Source organism: Typopeltis vanoorti, chromosome 16 (assembly GCF_054136105.1).
Source record: "Typopeltis vanoorti isolate ZY-2024b chromosome 16, IOZ_Tvanoo_1.0, whole genome shotgun sequence".
In the NCBI taxonomy this organism is placed as follows: Eukaryota; Metazoa; Arthropoda; class Arachnida; order Uropygi; family Thelyphonidae; genus Typopeltis; species Typopeltis vanoorti.
The window spans coordinates 100,310,243-100,333,706 of record NC_143564.1 but is presented as its reverse complement, the minus strand read 5'-3'; the positions used below and the strand labels follow the sequence as shown (position 1 = coordinate 100,333,706).

Sequence of the window (23,464 nt, the reverse complement as noted above, 5' to 3'; positions counted from 1 at the left end):
AGTCCCCTTTTATTTTCCCGTTCTCCAGACCTTGCACTAAGGGTTGTAAACCCCGGAGAAAATCTGCATTACTCTTTCATCATCTTTTAAGTTCGACCTGCTCTTTGTTCTCCTCCGAGCATTCCCCATTTTTTTTTATCATGCAGGTCAGCTGAAACTTGTCTGAACCAAGCAGCACTCTTAGATACTAACTTTAAAGGTGTTATGCACAGAGCTCGCAAACAACTTTCTCATACACATAACTGTAAACAACTTTCTTATGCTCTTATATAGAGCTCTTATACAAAGTTCCGGTGGCAAAGCATTGCCTTTGTTTTTGACATTAAAACAGTAAATATAGTCACTTCCCATAGGGTTAACTACATTAATATTTAGCAAAATATATATAGAAACAAACAAGGTTATTTACAGTTCTCATGAGACTTGACTAATGTAAAAATCAATGTAAAGCACTTTGGTATTTTTAAGCTACATTGAATTTTACACCCTGGCATGTAAAGATAAGAATGTCACTTTGCCTCTATAACAAGGCCTTGATAAGACCTCACTCAAACTATTGCACTCAGGTCTGGTCTCTTTGCTTCCATGGCGATTCTGATGAAGTGGAGGGAGAGAGAGAGAGAGAGTACAAAGGAGAGTGTTAAAAATGATATCAGGATTGTGGAATACTGATTATGAAGACAGATTGAGAATTTGTAGATTTGTAGACAAAGTAGACACTAGCAAATAGGAGAAAGAACGGTGATATGATTGAGAATTACAAACCTTTGAAAGGGTCATAAAGGATTTCAGTTGATGGAATTTTTCATTTTATGGAGAGTGGTGAAAGGACAACAGGGCATGCTAGGAAGCTGCGAATAAATGTTGTCAAGAAGCAAGTGAGAGTTAGATTTTTCTCTCATATAGTAGTGCTTGATTAGAATGGATTATCATTGGATGTGTGCAAGTAGGGTGAATGAATTCAAGAACAGGTATGACAGCTGGTTAAGGTAGTATGTGGCATCCAATGATGAGTTCCCAACTTACTAAAGGTCGCTTAATAATAATAATAATATATAAATATAATTCTGAAGACTAGGACAGATGAACAACAACTCAGAGCTATTCAAGTTAAAGTCACTATAAGAAATTTCAATAAAAACTTAAACAGCAAAGTTGAAATGGTTTTGTGTAATAAACTTCAACAAACAATCAGTAAATTAAGTGTCATATGGTACAAGTGTACCATATCATAACTATATCAGATTTATTTAACTTTCGAAGAAGGCTTACAAGTACAGGGTGTCCCAAAATTCACGCAAGATTTAAATTTAGCGCCATTTGTGTGGTAAAGTGTTGCCAACGAGAAAAAAAAGACAGCGTGACAGCTTACAGTTCAGGGTTATTAAAAATGGAGCGCTACACGAAAGAACAACGCATTTTCATTGTTGAGCAATATTTTAAAAATAATGAAAGTTTGGCTACAGTTTGCAATTTTCGTACAAAATATGGTCGGAATAGCGATTTAACTTCATCAACTGTGAAAAGATTAATTAAAAAATTCAAGGAAACTGGATCAATTAGTGATCTTATACACTCTGGCCGTCCTTCAACAAGTCGTTCAACAGAAAACATCAAAGCGTTCGTGAGAGTGTTGCTGAGAGTCCAGGAACATCAATTCGGCACCGTGGTCTTGAATTGGGATTTTCGAGAAGCTCTCTACAGCATATTCTCACGAAAGATTTGCATCTTTATGCTTACAAAGTTCAATTGACTCAAGAACTGAAGCCTGCTGACCATACACAGCGAAGAGAGTTCATTGAATGGATTATGGAACAACAACAAGTGGATGCTTATTTTTCGAACAAAATCATATTCAACAATGAGGCTCATTTTCATCTTGATGGCTTCATTAATCGACAAAATTGTCACATTTGGAGTTCAGAAAATCCACGAGTGATTGTTGAGAAACAAATGCACCCACAACATGTCACTGTTTGGCGCAGATTTTGGGCTGGAGGCATCATCGGTCCATTCTTCTTCGAAAATGCGGCTGGTAAGGCAATAACAGTTAATGGTGCTCGCTATCGCGACATGATAATCCAGTTTTTTGTGCCTAAATTGCAAGATATGGATGATGACATGTGGTTTCAACAAGACGGTGCCACATGCCATACAGCTCGAGAAACAATTCAATTGCTGCATGAGTCATTTCCTGGTCGTGTAATTTCCCGTTTTGGTGATCAGAATTGGCCGTCCAGATCATGTGACTTAACACCTTTGGACTTTTTCTTTGGGGTTTTTTGAAGTCTGAGGTTTATGCCAACAAGCCCACGACCACCCATGCCTTGAAGGAGGAAATTGAGCACTGTATCAATGAAATTCAGCCACATTTATGTGAAACGGTCATGGAAAATTTCAACAAAAGAGTGCGTATGTGCCAGCAAAGCCATGGAGGCCATTTACCCGATATGCTATTCCATGCATAACCCTATACTGTATACTTTATGAATCAATAAGAAATTACAATTTTTAATTAAAAACCTGTGTTTTCTATCAAAATTACTTCTTGCATGAATTTTGGGACACCCTGTATAAAGTGAAACATTAGGTCAAGAACAGCCAACTCAGACTTAAAGTATTAAGTAATTACAGGTTTTAGCTAAGCATCTGGAGATGATCAATGTATTATCTATTAGTGAAATAACAATGGATTTGCAAATTAACAAATCACTGCACAAGAAATTATGTCCATGAGAGATTATGTCCATTATGAAATTTATAAGCAGAAGGCCAGAACAGTCACAACTGTTGTACAGAAAGCTAAGTCTGAGTATGAAAAGAAACTGGCACTGCGAGCTAAAGATAACCCCAAAGAATTCTATCAATATACTGCAAGTAAATGAAAGAATAATTCTACTATAAGCAGATGGCATGAAGGTGACAGATGCAGAACAGTTGTTCTAAAAATGAGTGCCCAATTTGCTAAAAGCTGGTGTACACAACATCAGCTTGATACACCTGAGTTTCTTTACTAGGTGAAGAAACTCAGATGTATGAGGAGGAGGAATTAGAGCTGTTGCACAAACTGAATAAGAATTTGGCAATAGGGATTGATATGATATCGGCACAGGTATTAATAGTGTGTTCAGCTGAGCTGGCTATTCTTTTAACCATGCTATATAATTTGAATCTCAGAACAGGGAAGATTCCACAGGAGTGGAAAGAATGTATGGTAAACTCACTGCATAAGAGTGGTGCAAAGACTGATTTATGCAAATCAGTATCTCAGGGGTGGCAGTGAAGATTTTGGAAAAGATGGTTAGAGCTGGCATTCACAAATGGGTTGACAGAGAATCTCTACTTTGTAATGAACAAAATGGGTTTACTAAGGGAAGGTCATGTGTTAGCAACTTGCTCACATTCTATAATAATGTTACCATTCAGCTAGACAATGGGAACGGATAAAACATGATACTCATGATGTATCCATTCCCATAAGGCTTTTGACAGAATACAGCATGGCAGACTGCTGCATAAATTGGATAAGAATTTGACTGACTTACAGATATCCAAAAGTTGTATATGAGATATGTGAATCAGCAAGCTTTAAGGTAACCAGTGGCGTACCACAAGGATCAGCCAATGGCCCACTGTCATTCAATCTATACATTACGACATTGGGAAGGATTTGACAGGCGACATACAGCTATTTGCTGATGATGAAAAGATAGGTAGGGTAATCTGGAATGCAGTACTTGCAGAATGATTTGAACAAGTTGGAATTGTGGGCATGTGAAAATGAATGTCAGTTCAATGTCAGTAAATGCAAAGTCATGCACTTTGATCCAATGAGATATCCCATGCCATACTATATTGATGAGCTTATGCTAGAAGAAACTGATCAGGATAGGGTTTTGGAGTGTTTGTAGACAGGAAGTTGAAGCTCAGGGCCATGTAGCAAAGATTGCAAATACAACTCAAAAGATAATTGTGATGCTGAAACGAACTTTCACATGCAAAGATAAGGATGTCATTTTGCCTCTTCACATGGCAGTGTAAGGCTTCACTTGGTTTATTGTGAGCAGGTCTGGTCTCCTGGTTTCCATCATGATTCTGATACAATGGCGAGAGTGCAAAGAAGATATGAAAATGGTATCAGAATTGTGGAATACTTATTATGAAGACAGATTGAGAATTTGTAGACTGCAAACACTAGCAAACAGGAGAAAGAGGAGTGATACCATTGAGACTTTCAGAAGTTTGTAAAGGTCATACAGGATTTCAGATGATGGAATTTTTTTTTATTTTATGGCAGGTGCGGAAAAGACAAGAGGGCATCCTTGGAAGCTGAGAATGAATGCCACTAAGAAGTGGGTGAGATCTAGATTTTTCTCTCATAGAGTGGTACGTGATTGGAATGGATTACTATCAGATATTACACCTACTGTAATATATCAAGAAAGTGAAATAAAACATGCACCATAAGATGGCAGTTTTGTATACTAGAAATTCAAAAAATTAGTTACTTGGCTATGCATACCTATAGATTCACTGAAATAAAGAGATAAAAAGGATACTTTTGTATTATTTACAATTACTTCATTCTCAGTATGACAAAGACTACTGGATGTGCATAAATTATAACACAATAATAATAATAATAACAATAGGCTATTCTGCTTTCAATACTTCATTTGTACCCATGTAGATGATATATTTATTACAAATAGATTTTGTCAAAATACCTTCATAACCAAACTGGGATGCAATGGTTATCTGCCACATATGAAGGACAGAATGTCCATTTTCTTGTTTCTCTAAAACTACTAAATAAAATGGTTCTTCAAACACATCATGGTGTCGAAGATCTACAACTGCTTGAAGGTCAGGTTGAACTAAACCAATATTTTTGCTATCCTCATCATTTGTACTTTTCCTGAGTGATGAATCTCCAGTAATCAACTGTTCTTGAAAAACATGAAGGAGCTGTGTGTTTTGCCAATCCTAATATGACAAAATAGAACAAAAAAGCATTAAATCATGCAAGTACACAATATATAATAATGACCACTTACTCTCTCCTTTCCAGAAACTATATATATATATATATAGCTTTAAAACTAGCAACACCCATGTAGTAGCTATATTTAAATTATATCAGCATGTATAAAAAATAATCTTCAGTAAGACACTGCAAAGTCATAAAGATAGGTTCAACTTACATATATTATATAAAAAACCCAAAATTTATTTATTTAGGTATAGCTTAAAAACAGTTATCTTACAAGCTGCTTGCTTTTAGGGACAACAGAAATAGTTTGCTATAGTTAATTAGGCGTGAATAGCACCATGAATATGCAACTTCATTCATGGTGCTATTTTTATATAACAGATCTAGGTAATCTGTTATAAAAAAAGAAGTATTAGTCATGTTGTGGGAAAAGAAGATAGCGCATTAAAAAATATAAAACTGGAAAAAAATACTAAACTGGATGGGACATCAAGAAAATAGTGATAAACCGGGACATATGGTCACCATATGTACAGCTTTTTTTTTTTTCTTTTTTTTTTTTCCGACAACATAATAATTCCTCCATTTGACAAACTCTGCAATGTATGTAACATCTCAAATTTCAGCAGATCCTAATTAGTGCCTTAAACACAAATCTTTAACAGAGTTCTACTTTCTTTCATACAAAAAGATCCCCACCTTTCATTTTGATAAGAATCAGACCACCATACAAAATGCGATATTCTTCTTCTTCTTAGGCTGATATTTCTCTATTGTTTTCAAGAGCTCCAGAACAGGTATCTTTCTGATGGATGTATCTTTTTTGAGAATGAAATAAAAACAATAATTGAAGATAAAAAGCTGGTCATTAAAAGATGATTAAGTAGCAAAAAACAAGAAGATGAAGCTGAATATAAAAAAAGACAAGCAATAGCCAAAAGAGAAACAAGAAAGAGACACAGAGAAAGCTGGGAAAAATTTGTATCATAGCTAGAAAATGGCATATACAAAATAAGACAATGCATATAAAATACTAAAACACATGAATGCAGATATAAAAGAAACTGCAAATATAAACTGCAAAATAGATTTAATCAGTGGAGTGAACTGATGGAATCAATCCCAAAATCATATTGAAATAAAGATATTATTAGAAAAGAACAGAACTTGACATTGTTAGCATTCAGGAATGTGTTATGGTCACCTAACACAGAATGGAAAAAGAAAGGTTATCAAAACAGGTACATGATGGCAGGATGTTAGGAAAAAGATCAAGATGTAGTTGAAGCAATGCAGTTAGATGACTAAAAGATCAAATCTGACAGTATTGGAGTCCTGACTCATCTGGAGAAAAATTATTGACAGTAAATTAGTAATACTTTTAGTATCATGTGATCAATGGCTATCTGTGATCATTAAGAACATTTTGTTCTTAAGGTTAATATCAGTGTTTGAAATTTTTGTTTCTGTGCACTGGATTTAATATTATTACTACTACATCACACCTCCAGGGAGTCCAAAGACTCATCGAAGGGGGGCATCTACTCTACAACTCTTTGTCTCACTACTCCACCAACCTTCATCATCTAACACCAATGCCATCAACCGCTGACTACCACCACTAGTACTTTTACGAGGCCTCAATAGAGTCCTGTACAATAGTCCCATATGCATTCCATGACAGTTTCATTTCACAAGAAAGTAACTTACAAATAATACAAAATAAATAATTTTTACTTTACATACAAATGATAAATACAAAATGTTATATTCAGGCAATAACAATCAGGGAAAAGAAGGAGTAGCTATAGTATTCAACACTAAATACAGGCTAATCTTCTTCAATGGTAGGCAATACAAAGTAGAGTGATGTGGGCAAATATCAGACTTATTTGTGCCCATGGAGAAATTTTTCTGAGCCTTTAGAGAAAGTAACTGACACAATGAAAAAGGAAAAGTTGGTCCTTGTTGGAGATCTAAATAGCAGAGTAAGAAATGATTGTCAGACATACAGAAATATTTTGGGAAAATTTGAAGAAAAGAACAAAGATAATAATAGTGGCAAATATTTGTTGGATTTCTGCTCAGGACATGGACTGGTTATTACTGACACAATGCTCCAACATAAAAATGTGCACAAATTCACATGGAGAGAAGAGACAAAGAATAAGAAAAGTCTCATTGACTATGTTATTGTTGATAGTGATGTTTTCTCCCTCGTGCAGGACACCAGAGTGTACAGAGGATTTGAAATTGGAAGTGATCATTTAGTCTTGAGCAGGATAAAACTGAATTGCATATTGAAAAGAAGAACATGTAAGAAAGTAGACTTAAATACATAAACATTATTGAAGAAAAAATGAAACATTTTCAGAACAGGAACAAAACCTTGGAGAGTCAATGGCAAATCGTGAAGAAAACATTGCTTGATTGCTACAGAGAGGCATGTAGTGAGGTTACCTACAAGGATAGAAAAATCAGAACTCCATGGTAGACACAGGAAGTTAAAGAGGCAGTGAAGGAAAAGAAGAAAGCATATAGAAAGTTACTTGTGAATAAGTCAGCTTGTACTCGTAGAGAATACTGAGACAAATGTAAGAAAGCTAAACACTGTGTAAAACTAACTAAACAAAAGCCATGAGAAGACTTGCACAAGAACATTGAAATAAATATCAGGAAGATGGCAAAATATCCTAGAGGCTGTTGTAAATGCTCAGGAATGGAGGAAAGAGTGCTGTAAAAGGAATTACAGGTGATAAAGGTGACATGAAAATGGGAGAAAGAGATGTCCTTAATGTATGGAGTAATTACTTCAAAAAATTGCTAAATAAAGCAAGCAGTGACAGCACAGTGGTAAAAAAACACTCAACAGGTATGCGATCAGGAATACATATCCATGCTTGAAGTAGAAAAACCCATCAAAAGCCTGAAATGTGGAAAGGCAGTGGGAGTAAATGATATCTGACTAGAAATGCTCAAATATGCAGGTATTAAAGACTAGTTCAGAAGGCCTGCACAGAGGGATGAATTCCAGATGATTAGAGTAGAGCTCTCATAGTATCCATATATAAAAGGGAAAAAAAAACTGAATGCAAGAATTACAGAGGTATTTCCCTACTGAGTGTTACTGGTAAGATTTATGCAAGTAAACTTGAGAAAATGTTGAAAAGGATTGTGGAAGGGAAGCTTGGTAAAGAACAAGATGGATTCAGGCCTGATAGAGGCTGTGAGGATCAGATTTTCACTTTATGACAAATTGTTGAGAAATCATGGGAATATAACAAAGATCTGTATTGAAGTTTTGTAGACCCTCAAAAGGATATGACAAGATGCTCAGAGAAAAGCTATTCAAAATGCTACAGTTATATGGTGTCAATGGGGCATTTTATCAAGGTACTTAGTTTTTGAGTTGTAAGTTAGCAGTTAAAATTGAAGGAAGTACAGGAAGATGGTTTGGTGTCAGAAAAGGATGTACAATCACTCCTCTATTATTTGTTATCTATATTCATCGCATTATGAAGGAAAGTGGTATTAAACCTGATATCAAAATTGGAGATATCTTATATAAGATCTCTTTACTTCATGCAGATGATGTCATACTTTTAAATAAATCCAGTACAAGTCTGCAAGATTCCCTGACTAAATTTAATAACTGTTGTAACAGATATGGTATGAAGCTCAGCAATAACAAGACAAAGACAATGGAAATAGGCAGAAGCATTGAAAATATCAACTGCATCGTGAATGGAGAAAAAAGCTTAGGTATGCTTTTTAGTGAAAATGGTAACAAAATATTCCATATTTCAATTAAATATGGAAATAGACAACAGAATCAACAAAGCTGGTATGGTTGGAAGTCAAGTGAATAAACCTATATGAAATAACAGAGAAATTAGTCAAAACACTAAATTAGCTGTATAAAAGACAGCATTCAAACCAATTTGAACTTATGGATCTGAGAGCTGGCTTAGAAATAAAACACTTGATCAAACGTTAGGGACCACAGATATGAGAGTCCTGAGGAAGATTAGGGGCATGAATAGATGACATCAATGGTAATATTATATTAAAAATGAGGATATTATGAATGTGACACTATTAGCATCCAGAATATGTTAGCAGAGCTAATCTCATGTGGCACTGTCACTTAAACAGAATGGGAGAGGAAAGATTAGCAAAACAAGTATTCTCTGCCAGTTTGGCACAAAAAGATGTGGAGGAAGACCACGACATAAGTGGAGTGATACAGTAGAAAGTGCCTTAGAAGACAGACATATAAGATCTGATAATATTGGAGTTTTGACAGATAACATATTGATTTGGAGGAAAATTGTAGATCGGAAGTTAGTAGTGATGTAAGTTTTTCATGTAGTATTATCATAATATCCTGTACTCCCCTTGAGGATACGTCTGGAATTTGATGAAGTAACTTACGTGATTTGCATCTGAAATTGCTTCTAATTCAATTATACATCCTGGTCTTGCAGTAGACTGTAGGCTAACAATTTTGAAAGCATCCTGTAAACTTGGATGTCTGAATCCTAGTCCTGAAGATGTACTACTGGAGGCACTCATATCCTAATATGAAAATAAAAATACTTATATTTTAGTAATTTTAATAAATTGTTTCCTACTGAATATCTTTTATTTCTTTAAAAGATTTTTTTCTCTTATTAATCTATAATATGAATAAATGTTAATTGATAAGATATTACAGTAAATACATTAGCATACCACTAAGGAACAGATAATTTTCTTATAGTGCAAGGTTCACTAGAGAATTTAGGGAAGGAAAATGATTCCCAGGAAAAGGAATATAACAAATGAGCAACAGAACAAAGGAAATAGTTCATGCTAATGTTCAGTGGAATAAAACAAATGTCTAAAGCTAATAACTAATTAAATTAATAAGCCAATATTTCAAGCTTGGTTATGGAGGCATCTTCATGGGCATAAAGAGGTATATTGTGAAGGTGCTTGTGCATGCAGGCACCCTCTATGAGTGCTGTGATGGACACTTGCTGAAGGTCCCAAAATTTTAGTAATATGATATAGCCAAATTTAAAGTTTAGGGAATGTTGTAGTGCAGGTGGTAGATTCCAGAAACAATCTCTCTCTCTGATTTAAGTATTTCTCTATATAGGACTTTTTTTTTCTTCCTTCTTCCATTGGATCCAGTAGTCTGTATCCATGATTTAGTTTGCTACCCCAGAACAACTGCAGCATAAACGAAGGCTGTATTGTCTGTGTTCTTCTAGACATATATTGGTAGTTCTTCCTGTATGTCCAAAATATTTAAGAATACAGGAGCAAAGGATTCTGCAAACTCCAATACAGTGGAGAGATCTTTAGGTGAGAAGATGAGGTTAGCCAATTTTTGGTAAGACCTGAAAGATGTTTCTATGTTATACTTTTTAAGAATGCATGCAATTTTTTTTTTATGAGGTGCCCTAGATATGAACAGTAATGGAATTTTTTGTATTCTAGATTTGAGCAGAGAGAGAGAGAACTCTGTTGATTTTGTTAAGTGAGAAGCCATTTGATAAAAATGTCTCCCAAATGTGACTGATTTCAGTTTACCGGCTGTTATGATCCAAACAGATGGTTCTGGTTCAAAAGGTTAACAAAATCAAGAGATCTTTGGAAATTATATATGACAGCAGAATACAAAGGATTAGCAGGAGCCAAACATAAAGATTCAAAACACCAACCTGAAAAACTACAAATGCAAACAATAATGGCAGACACATAAGATGCAACTAGAAGAACATGAAATTAGAAAAATGGAAATGCATAATTAATGCTTAAATTTCAATGTTACTTAGCTGAAAACCTTCCAAATTAAATATGTGCAGTCTATTAAAATTAAAATCAAAAAGAGCCTGAAAACTTCGGCACTCAGTCAACTTTATAAGTGTCACCTCCAATTACAAAAAAAGGAGAGAACAAAAGTTATGATAATTAGTTAGCGAGTATGAGTTAGCTTTGGGGGGGGGGGGGGGGGGGGGGACTGGCATGGCTCAGGTGATCGAATCATCTTCCTAATTGGAAAGAGAGAATAATGATGAATAGCTGGCATTGGCAGAGGGATGGCACCTTTTTGAAAGATTCTTTATTCATAATTTTTTTAAAAATTCTGATTTAGAATTTTCTATTTCTGAGCTAAATATATGCATTTATTAGTGCAGTCTGCACATATTTAGTTAATGACAGATATTTCTGGTAAACAACATTAATTTTAGCAAATAGAACACAATATAAATTTTTAATTTTGAAATTGAAATACTGAGTCTGCACTTTTATTTTTATAATTTTACACTCTTCTACTTCTTTTTTATGTATCCATTTATGCTTTTACATGTTGTGTTTGTGTGTTCTCTATGTCTACACTTGGCTAACTGTTGGGAAAGTTTATAAGTGAGACTGTTTATGATATTAACTATAGGGCATAGAGGGATATTAGATTTGTGTATTTTTGATAATCCGTAAATATGAGGTGGTTTGATGTGAACAGGTTTATAGTTTGGGCCAGAAAGTCACTTTTTTCAATAATTTGCACTTTTTTCCTTTGAGACATAGTGGGATCTTGATCTAGAATTTGGCACACAGAACCATCACATAGGAGATCCATTTCTTTGTTATAATCCTCTTGATTCATGATAATTGTTATATTTCCCTTATCAGCTTTTGTAATGACAACATTTTTATTCCTATACAAATTTTTTAAGGGGCAGCTATTTCATTCTGTGGTATATTACTTTTTAATGGTTTAGCCTTATTTAGGATGCTTGCTATGCCTAAATGTCCATTATTAGTCATTGCAGGTAGAAGATCATAGATGCCCCATTCTACATTCTAGAATTTGTTTGGGTTTAACAGCAAAGTTATGCCCCAGACTGAGAACACTCTTGGCTTCTTCGGTAAGGACTTGCAATGATAAATTTACAACCATGTGACTTCATCAAAGTTGTGGTCAGAATGTAGTATGCTGGCACTTACTATTATTAAGAAAGAGACCTCCAGGAAGTCAGGGACTCATCGAGGAGGGCCACATGTTAAATGCACTAGCTGTCATAACTGTTCTTGAATTCATTCCCACCACTTGAACACATATTATCCAATGGCAATCTATTCCAATCACACACCACTCTATGCAAGAAAAATCTAGTTCTCACCTCCTTGACAGCATTCATTCTTAACTTCCAGAGATACTTTCTTTCCTTTCCCACTCTCCATAAAATGAAAAATTCCATCTCCTGATACCCAATATAACACTTTAAGAAGTTTATAAGTTTTTTAGCATTAATTATTCTTACTGGCATGATGGCATTCATTTCCCCCCATTTAACCCAAAATCTTCATCTGCTTTAATGGCCCTAGTTCAACAGAAAGTATATCAGAACAAAAAAAAAAAAAAAATCAGGTGTTACTCCAGGTCTCAATATATCACTCTCTCTTTCTTCAGTTTGCTAGTGTCAGCAGTCCAGAAATTCTCAATCGGTCTTCATGATCTGTATTCCATAATCCCAATATCATTTTTAACACCCCTTCATGCTCTCTCCAATGTATCAGAATCAGTACGGAAACCAGGAGACTAGACCTGCACACTACAGTCCAAGTGAGAGCTTATCAAGGACTTGTAAAGATGCAAAATGACTCCCTTCTCTTTACATGTCGGTGTTCATGTCAGCATTGCAATTATCCTCTAGTTCTGTTTATAATTTTTGCTATATGGTCCTTAAACTTCAACTTCCTATCTACTAAAACTCCAAGATCCTTAAACTGATCAGTTTCTTCTAGCATAATCCCACTAATATAATATAATATTGGATATCTTATCACAACAAAGTGCATGAGTTCACATTTGCAACATTGAACTGCATGCATGAATTTACATTAGCAACATTGAAATGCATGACTTTATATTAGCAATATTGAACTGCATGGCTTTCCATTTGCAACATTGAACAGCCATCAACACTGAACTGAAAGTCATTTATGACACTGAACTGACAGCCATTTTCACATGTCCACAATGCAGCCTATTGAAATAATTCTGCAAGTACTGCACATCAGCTTCATTCCTGATTATCCTGCCTAATCTTTGCATCATCATTAGTAAATAGCTGTGTTTCCTTTCAAATCCTTCCTAATGCCATTAATGTACAGATTGAAAAACAACAGACCAAGGACTGATCTTTGTAGTATACTGGACTATTGCTCATCTGTCCCTAATACATGTTGCAAATGAGTCACAGAAATTATTCTCACTAGTATGAAAGTCTTCATCCCCCCCCCCCCCCATATAACCCAAAATCCTCATTTGCTTTTGTAGTCCTAGTTCAACAAAAAGTATATTGAAAAAATAGGTTTCCACAGGAAATCAATAACTCCAGATTCATACTCTGCCTATAACAACACCATGCAACATATGCAAATCAGTCAATCATTCCATGCCTTGGGATAAGTACCAGTTATGAATAATAGATTGTAGAAACATAGCTGGTATTTATCCCAAGGCATGGAAACAATCTCGTATCCATCCTATTCCAAAAAATGGGTGACAGAAGTCTAGCATCAAACTACCAACCAATTGCTATCACCTCAGTCCTATTCAAAATAATGAAGAAAAATCATCTTCAACAGAGAACTCCTCCACTACTCAGAGTCTACCAACTAATCAGTAAACGCAAGTATGGATTCTGCCATTCAAGATCCACAGCTGATCTCTTAGCTTAAATCATCCACTACTGGACAAGTGCCATGGACAGGTTTGGAGAAACTTGGGCTGCCACTCTTGACATTTCCTAAGCTTTCGAGTGCGTCTCTAATACTGAAGCCTACCTAAACAAATTGCTATCCTTTGGTCTTCCCGTCACCTTCTGTAATTGGCAATTCTCTACAAGTCATGGTACATGGTTCCATCTCTTTGACCTTCACCATTAATGCTGAAGTGCATCAAGACTCTGTTCTATCACCTACTCTATTTCTTCTGTATATAAATTACTTATTCACAATCATCATTAATCCTATCCAAATCTTTACTGACAATAGTATTCTCCACTCATCCTACTCATTTCACAAATATGGAGTACTCGGACATCCCAGGCAACAAGATCATCTACAACTAGTGCCTTAAATATTGAACTACATATGTTGAATGCCCCAAAACACACTCTTGTCTTATTTCTCACAAAAGAGATTTCAGTCCACCTACCTCTACCCTCAGTATTACACAAATCACCAGACAAGACCGGATCTCTCTCTCTGCTTTGACCAACGTTTACATTCACTCTCTCCTGGAATAAACACATCACATCAAAGCCTCCTTAGCATCTAAAAAACTATACATTCTCTTTCATACCCAACCAGCTCTTAACTATCCTAATTCGCACTTGCTTAGAATACTGCTCACATGTTTGGGATGGTGCTCTAAAACTTCCCTTAAAATTCCTGACACTGTCCAGAGGCAAGCAATTAGGCTCACATATGATCCCGCTCTTACAGATTCACTTCAACCTCTACTTCACAGAGATAGTGTTTCATCACTGTGTTTATTCTACTGGTAATTCAATGGCATTGCTCTGCTGAACTAATAACTGTCACTCCTCCATTTTCTGTTCCTCCTGTTAATACAAAAGCAGCAGCTGCCCAACATCCAATTACTATGCAAATGCAAATTTAATTTTTTTTTCGTGTGTGAACTACAGAAAATGTAAGAGCATACATATAAATAATTAAAATCATAAGAAATAACAAATAGCCATTAAAAAGAATAGGGATTAAGAGAATACATTAAGAGATAAAAATGCCACTTGCAAAAATGTCAGATTTTTGCAAGTGGCACTTTATCACTCACGTCAGTTTTTATTGTAACAAAACGATCAATAGGAAAGAATGTTTCTCTGTTATCTTAAATAGAATATAGCTTTGATGTAGTTATTTTAATTTAATTTAATTTTTTATGTATTTTTTTCACTAGAGGTCATGCCAGTAGAATAACTGTTGATCAAATCATTGTATCTGTAGCTTACTGTATGAAATGTAATGTAGCTTGTCTTTGTTTATGTGGATATACTGCAGATGATGACTTTAATATGAAGGTCAAAACTTCAGGAAATTAAAATAGTTATTTATAACACAGTTGTAGAGCCCATAATTTGTCTAAAATAAATTCTCCTCCTCCTCCTCCTCCTCTTTTATTCCATTCACCTTTTTCCTCTGGAACAGTCTTCCTCATGAAGTATTCCCAAACAACTACAGCCTGCAACTCTCCAAAAACTTCTTTGTCCTCATCTGTGCACCACACATGACACTGATGTGCCTATAGACACGCAAATGTTGTCCGACACCAGTTGGCTTCCTGTAAACTGAGTAATCAAGTTTGTTTTGCTCACATGTTTCTATGGGTCTAAAAATGGTAATGATCTATTGATTTCGGATTCAAAAATGAATCTGACTGAGGGTGAACAGTATTTAAATGTTGGACAAATTCTTGTAGTTGGTTAATGGAGCTGCACCAATCAATGAAAATATCATCTACAAATCAGCCACACTTTACGTTGTGTTTCATGGTGCTCCAATGCTTGTTCCTCAAACAACTCCACAAACAAGTTTGCTAGCAGCAGAGAGAGGGGCCAACTGCTAACCCTTCCTTATGTTAAAAAAAATTACTCTTGAAATTTGAAGGTGTTATTGATATAATGTTTAAAAAGTTTCATGGTATCTAATGGAAACAGATCAATCTTCTTTCTATTCAAAAAAAAGAAATCACCTTGAAATTTGAAGAAAGCATTGTTGATACAAGTTTTAAAAAGTTTCCATGGAATTCAATGGAAAGTGATCTTGGAGTAAATATACGGTTTCCACTTTAGGTACACTGGTGAATACATTACTGATGTCCAAACTAGCAAATAGGTCAGTTTGTTCTATGGTAAGATATTTTGTACATTCAATGAACTGTACCATATAAAAGAGTCTGGCTCACCGACGTGAGAGCTTAGCAGGTTTAGTGGATACCTGGATAACAAGGCATCTAGCAAATTGTAGAATAACTTGCATCTATAAGGGGACTTAGAATTGTTGGTCTTATTCTGACAATGTCCTCTGAGGGCAAGTTTTGTATAGGTACTTGTATCATTTAGCAAAATTTGCATTTTTTTCCACCAACATTATTCTGCTGCATTCATAATAACTGTTGTATTGTTCAAAACTATGATGTACTTGTCTTGCATAATATTGTGTAAAACCTGTGTGGCTCAGTCTGGTATAGATGAAGCCCTTAGGTCAAAAAGACCTGGGTTCGATTCCCATCGAAGAAGTGAAGAACCTTTATCTGGTCTCTTTTGACTAAAGGTGAGTTAACCAGTCTCATATGGAGGTAGGGGGGTTTTTTCACCCAGAAAATCGGGTTTTTCATACCCCAGAACAGGCAAACCATCCCTGTGAACACAAGCATCTACAGACATAGGACACACTGGGAGGCACAGGGCTAAACCACCTTATCCTCAAAACGGTTGTGGTTTCAAATCGTAATAGGCCATGCCTAATACAAATGTAACGGGCCACTAGGCCTAATGCGTGAAAGGAGAGGAGAGAAGGATAATATTCTGTAGAGCTAGCTGTTCCATTTTTGAAGTGTTTTTATCTGGAAGTTTTGGCTGAAATTTAGACAAAGTCTGTAACATCTTTTGGAACTCTTTGAGGTCCTTTCTTAACATAGCCATGGTATCCATCTTGGGAATTATTTGATGATAATGAAAAATCAAAACTTCCTTTGGTCCACAAAATCCTACTTAAAACCTCTCGACAACCAGATGAATACAAAAAACAAACTTTCAGAGGAGCAGTAATTATTCCCTATATTCTACCAGTCACGAACAAGATTTCGAAGTTATTATGTCAACAGTGTACCAAGTTGCCTTCTATTCCCTCAATAAGATTTCTAATCTCCTTAGACCTTCAAAACTTCCCCATCTACACAAGAAACCTGGCATTTACAAGAGATACACACGTTCAAACATTTCAATGACATGGAGAAAAAAGTAAATACAAATCACAATTGACAGCATGTACAAATGAAACCAAACATCAAGTATTGTGGCAGCAAACTGAAATGATCTACATAATTACCGTTTCTACTCTTCTGCTTATTCTTCTTCAATCCATCCATTCCCTAAGGATGGGTAAGTTCCCCTAATTACAGATCATGGCAAATTACTGTAGCCAGCATCCTCTGCTGCATGCAAAGACCAAGTATTTATACCTGTAAATCTGTGTTCACAGGGCCAGTTTGCTTGTTTTGAGGGACAAGAAACCTGATTTTTCATGAGGGGAAAATCCTCTGCTTTCTTATTGGACAAAGAGGAAAATCCTTTCCAATTCATCCAATAGTAGATTGTATTGATTCTCCTACTTACTGTATAGCCAAATATCTAGCTAAATTATTGAAATCACACATGAGCAACTCTAGTTCCTTTCTAAAAAACTCCTCAGATTTCTTAGAAAAATTGAAAAATGTCTCATTGCAACCTACAGATCTTATGGTGAGCTTTATATAGAATCTTTATATACAAATGTACCTCTCAAGGAGACTTTAAAATTACTTGCTGACATCTTTCCAGAAGACATTATAAAACTGTTCGATTTCGTAATACACTCTGGATATTTCTTATGTCAAAACAAATTTTACAGCCAAGTAGAAGGAACGGCCATGGGAAGTCCTCTCTCTCCTGCTTTAGCCAACTTTTATTTAGAACATCTAAAAAAAAGTCCTCTTCTCATCTATTTTCCCTCAACCATCTTTTTTTTTTAAACAGTATCAATTCCTTACATCATCGTATAAAGTTTACTATGGAAATGGAAGAAAACAAACAGTTATCTTTTTAGACGTTCTCCTCATCCGGTCACCCCTTCAAATACTCTTACAACTACAGTTTACAGGAAACCAATGTTCACAGGTCGTTATATTCTTAAAGAATCAGCCCATCATCCTTGTCAAAAAACAGGAATCATAAAATGTCTAATCAGAAGAGCCAAAACTAATTGTTCTACTTCTAATTTTCTACAGAAAGAACTTTCTACTATCCAACAACACATGAAACTCAATGGCTTTTCCGAAAAGAGTACTCACCATCTTCTCGATTCTTATAATCCACCACAAAACAACAAAGATTCAATACGTCGAGTTCCAATTCCATACATCTCCGGGATTTCAGAACCTATCGCAAGAATTCTGAAGAAATATGCATTAACGGCTACATATTTACCTATTAACAAATTATCTTCCCATTTTCTTTCTCCTAAAGACAAACACTCAACTATGTCTCTTCCTGCAGTTTATCAAATTCCCTGCAACTGTGATCGCTCCTATTTTGGACAAACTGGACATTCTCTTGAAAAAAGAAGCCAAGAATATCAATCCTCTATTCATCACAATAAACCTGAAAAATTTGGATTGGCTCAGCATGGGATTGAAACTAACCACAACATCCTTTGCTCAAAAACTCACCTCTTACATAGATCCCGTTATAAATTTGAACGTTTATTCAAAGAAAGCGTAGAGGCCTTACTCCATTCCTAACCTGAATCGGAATCACTGTATATCTATATCAAAAATCTGGGAAAGTCTAATCAGGATAACTCATTAATTTGTATTAATTTTATGTTATTTAATATTATTAATTAATATCTTTATTTCAATCATGTCTCTGCTTAAAAATATTCCCTTTAATACTTAGTGATATAACATCACGCGGCTTGTTCTATTTTTAAATGATCTATTGTTAGTATTCCACCTTGTATTTTTTTTTTAAACTGTTCTTGTAGTGCCACTGAAGATGGTCTGCTATTTCCAGACCGAAATATTTGGTTAATTAAATATCTTTCTTGTGTTTACGTGCTTATATTATTCAATCCTCTGCTGCACTATGAAACTGGTTAACTCACCATTTTATCACACGTTTGTCACATCACTGATGGAATTCAAATCCAGGTCTTTCCATATGGCGTGTATATACTAACCGATCTATGGACTCCTCCAGTTTCTATTCAAGAGCATTCAAAGATGCACAATGCATGATATTACACTAAGTCAGGATCACTTTCATTAAACAAATGGCACACAGAATGTCACCAACAATGAGGTGTACATGTAGCATATATGTATGAACATCCCATTGTTAATAACTCTTTTTCAAATATTTTCATTGCAATCATTACCTGTTTGTAGCTTAATTTTTTTTTTACTATTATATCCTGATAATGTGAAAGACGGTTATTTCATGAAGCTAGATGAGTATCTGAATAAACATTTTTTCTATCAAGTTGTTTTATGTGGTTAAATACCAGTATTACAGTTTCATCAGAGGGTAAAATTTGTCCACTGAACAAAGTGGGTGATAAGCCAGGATTTGAATTATAGACCAATCTGAGTGATGGAGTTGAGGTGAGGGCTAGGATCCAGAAAACCAATATCCAGCAGCACTATCTATGATGATCAGCCCATGCTGAGATTTTAAGTTAGCAATATTCTTCAGTATTACAAAGTTGGCAAATGTATCTCATAAGTGAGATGCATATATAATAGTATATTTCAGTTTCGTAACAGCCTTTAATAGACTGCCACATGACAAGTTAGGTGACTAAATTGAAGCAGCACATGGGGGTTAGATAATAGATTAGTCTATTGAACAGGCTGTGAGACAGGTGTCAGCAAGTTATGTTATGAGGGGAACAAGAACCTGGGAACAGGTCTATCTTGAGAATATTGTTGTCAACTGGTTGATAATAAAATGGAGATATGCAGTTGTTTGCAGATGATGTAAAGTTGGGAAGTTTGTCATAGATACAGACGCTTTGGGTGGAAAATAAATTTCACTGCCTAGAGTGAGACCATTTTCTCCCCACTTATTGGAGACCTGAAGTGGCTTGAAAAAGTTCCATGTTTGGTCTCAAGAGCAGGTTTCAGGATTAGGTAACAATAAATAAAATACGAAAATAAAAAAACAATCAGAAAAATACTTATCCCATCCACACTATTAATGTATTATAGGTTTACAACCTATCAGAGGTAAAAATAAAAAACTATAGCCATACAGGATGATCTGAATGTAACTGGGCAATTGGCAGATGAGTGGAATGCAATTCCTGAGAGAAGTAGTGAGGAATAGTTAATGAATTTAAGAAACAGTGTGATGAGCATTGTCATGTGCAAAAGTGGGGATATCATGAGTAATGTAATTTTTTTTTAAAAATTCCACTGTCATCTAATGTTAACTGTTAATAATAACAATAAATTTGATCAATCCTCAAAACTTACTTGGTTTTGAGGATTGAAAATCGCTCCACAGAGAGCGTAGCATATTTTATTTAGTATATTTTCACCAAAAGTGTAGTATATTATATTTTCACTAAAACTTCTTCTTTCACTATGCATTATTCCCACTTCCTATGCAGGGTCCGCGTGTTACTTAGATGCGACTACTTGTTAGTACCACTCCCAACCGACCTGTCGCCTAGTCTGCTGCTGGGGGGGGGGGGGGGGGTATATTTTTGGCTGTAGAAGCGTATATTCATGGGGCCGGTTTGCCTGCTTGTGAGACAAAAAACGCCAGATAAATTGGTGGAAAAAACCCTACTGCCCACACCCAAGACCGGCTAACTTGGCTATGTCTGAGGAAGATCCTCAAGTTCCTCACGTCTTCGACAGGAATTGAACCTGGGACACTCCTTCCCCAAGCATATGGCTGCAAAGCACAAAGCCACTAAGCTAACCACACAGACTATTTTCACCCAAAACTACTTTCTATATAAAAGAACAATTCTCAAAGCTTTCAACTCTGCATTCTCCTCACTCAATACAAAAGTATTTCTCAGACAGGGAAATGTGTTTGCAATGTAGCCACATGGCTCTAGGATGCTCATGACACATTCCTCAAAAACCTTAACAATCAGCATAATCACTTTACCTTGAAATCAGAGAAATACATCATGAAACTGTTTTTAGACTTCATTATCCACTTACGATAAATACCACTTAAATTTTTCAGGATATAGAAAACACACATCATCACACAAACATGTAGATTCCATCACTGCTTTTAAATCAAATACAAATCATAATAAGTTAACAAAAAGAGCATGTCAATTTTCTTATATAGCTAAAAAGTAAATTCAGATATTGTTTTATTATTATAATTACTGTATGAACATCCCCACAGTGTCGAAAGATTCATTAGGAAGCTCACATTAAGCATTATCTACACAATGTCTGTCACACCTTAACTTAAATCATTCACAAATCATTCGCAACCACCTGTTAAATTGCTATTTATATGATTTATACTTAATAATTCTTAATTATATCCTATCTTATTCAAAACCTTATTCAATTAAAATCAGTAGAAAAGGTTCCTACTCAGAGAGACAATACTAGACTCTTAGCCGTTTTTACACAATACTTTACTTTAATGCTGCTGTATAGATTCAGACTGCAGTAAATATAATTATATTTACTTTCTAAATCCTTCCTGCCAAAATAGGTTCTATTTTTATAAGTGGTAGTTTGGAATCATAATCAGGCATGACTCAGGTTCAGGTAAATATGACAAGTTTATTGGAATATCTAAACAGAATACAAAATTCATACACTCAATTATGACTCAATGCTAAATGAAAAACTTGAATTAAGAGGTTAACATATTCTAAATTAATTAAAGGTCATAAAGCATGCGAAACACAATAACTGCATATTGGGATAGATAGCAAATGATATGAAGTTAAACTAAAATTCCTTTCTGTAATGCTACTCATAAGATAATATAAACAAACATTCTAATGTTACTCAGTTACTAAAATCCACAATTCTGATCTCATTAAGTTAATCCTATCACATACAATTACAAAAGATCTCTTCCAAACAATTCTTCTTACTCTCTCAAAGGAGGTTAACTTTCTAATTAGAGACTGTCCACAGAGTTCTTTAGAATACTGTTCTTAATTTCACATTCACAAACAATCTTCTCTCTTCTAATGAATTTTATACACAAAATAGAGTAATTTTACCTTACCAAACTTTTTCCGCGTCTTTCAGCACCACGTGTACGTCTGGTTACTTCTTGTCTATTGGCTGTCCATATGCCAAAGTAGGGGTTATGCTATCTTCATTATTTCTGCCGAAAAAGGACTAAAATCTTTGTGTTTCAGGAACAACTCGATGGGACGTCTCAGCGACGGCTTGATTCTGCTAGGACTGGAAATTTTTACCTTCAGCTCTGCATAGAATCCTTCTCCTTTTTAAGAAAGCCTTCTGGTCGACATCTTATCTTATCACGGATGCTTCATCTCCCCCCTTTACGTGAACTCCCGCTAACTTCCGAGCCACCAAACAGGAAAACGATACGACAAGAGAGATCCACAATACGGCACTCGTTCCCTTATATTCTTCGATAGAGCGTCCTCTTTTTCGAAGTCCTCTTTGCACATGACCCATCTCTTTTCTCCCCCTTGGGAGAAAATGCTGATATGATCTTGCATTTCCAGAATTCGTGTCAAAGTACATTCCATGTATGCTACTGCCGCCAACATTACGCTGTACACGTGTAGTTTTATACCATCCAAGAATTATTATTTAGTAACTATTTGATGACTCACAGTTATTTATACACAGCTTAAGTGAGGCTTAAATTAAATCATACTCTAAATAAAATCTTAATATGATCACAATAGCTTAAATATATGGTACATATATTTAAGCTATCATTCTGAATGAATGATTTCTGAATTTTTCATTCTGAATCCTTCATTCATTCAGAATGAATGATTTCTTTGGAAGATTCCTTCATTCAGGATCTAACACACCCATGGCAATCATTACACATATGCATTTTCCAAGCAAAAAAAAATCTTATGTTCATGACTTGCTAACCATACCCTTACATAGCTTCCAAAAGTGACTATTTGTTCTTTCCCATCCAGTCATATACTGAAACTATCTTCAGCATCTATTCTACAAAATTCCTTCAGTCCCCACCTTTCTGCCTATCAGCTAAACTTTGTAACCCATAAACCTTCAGTCTAACATGGAGTGTTCCCTGGATATTCTCCATCACTCTTTTAGGCAAGAAAATCTGCATATAATAATCCAGATGTGGCTGTATCAAAGCTTTATTTGATAATAAAGAAAATATGTACAAAAATGGTTGCACCAGAAGTAAGCAAAATTATCATAATCACAACACAGACTTCAAAAATGCTATGTGCATATTTTATGTGAAAGCAATGTCAGGAAAAAATAAGAACACTTAAAAAAATATAGTGACCAACACATTCCCACCACCACAACTCTCTAAAGATAAAAATTCATTCTTATTTTATAACGAGGAATTTATATGATCAACTGTACCCACAATCTAGCTCATAGTAGTATTATTTAATTATCCTGGTTGAATCCAGAAATATTTTGGCATATAT

The 23,464-nt window shown here is 35.2% G+C and overlaps 1 protein-coding gene across 4 annotated transcripts in view; it reads right to left on the bottom strand.

Annotated features, from left to right (window-relative positions):
* The window catches only part of Rbcn-3A (rabconnectin-3 alpha), a 984,230-nt gene that overhangs the window by 708,225 nt on the left and 252,541 nt on the right, over positions 1-23,464 (bottom strand). For all 4 annotated transcript variants that reach the window (XR_016549602.1, XM_090406519.1, XM_090406521.1 and 1 more), the window contains exons 17-18: positions 9,428-9,571; positions 4,728-4,986 (exon numbers count right to left, since the gene is read on the bottom strand). Coding sequence is in view for 3 of the 4 variants with exons in the window: in XM_090406519.1 (XP_090262645.1) it covers positions 4,728-4,986; positions 9,428-9,571 (403 nt within the window). In the remaining variant the exon portion in view is untranslated. The remainder of the gene's footprint in view (positions 1-4,727; positions 4,987-9,427; positions 9,572-23,464) is intronic.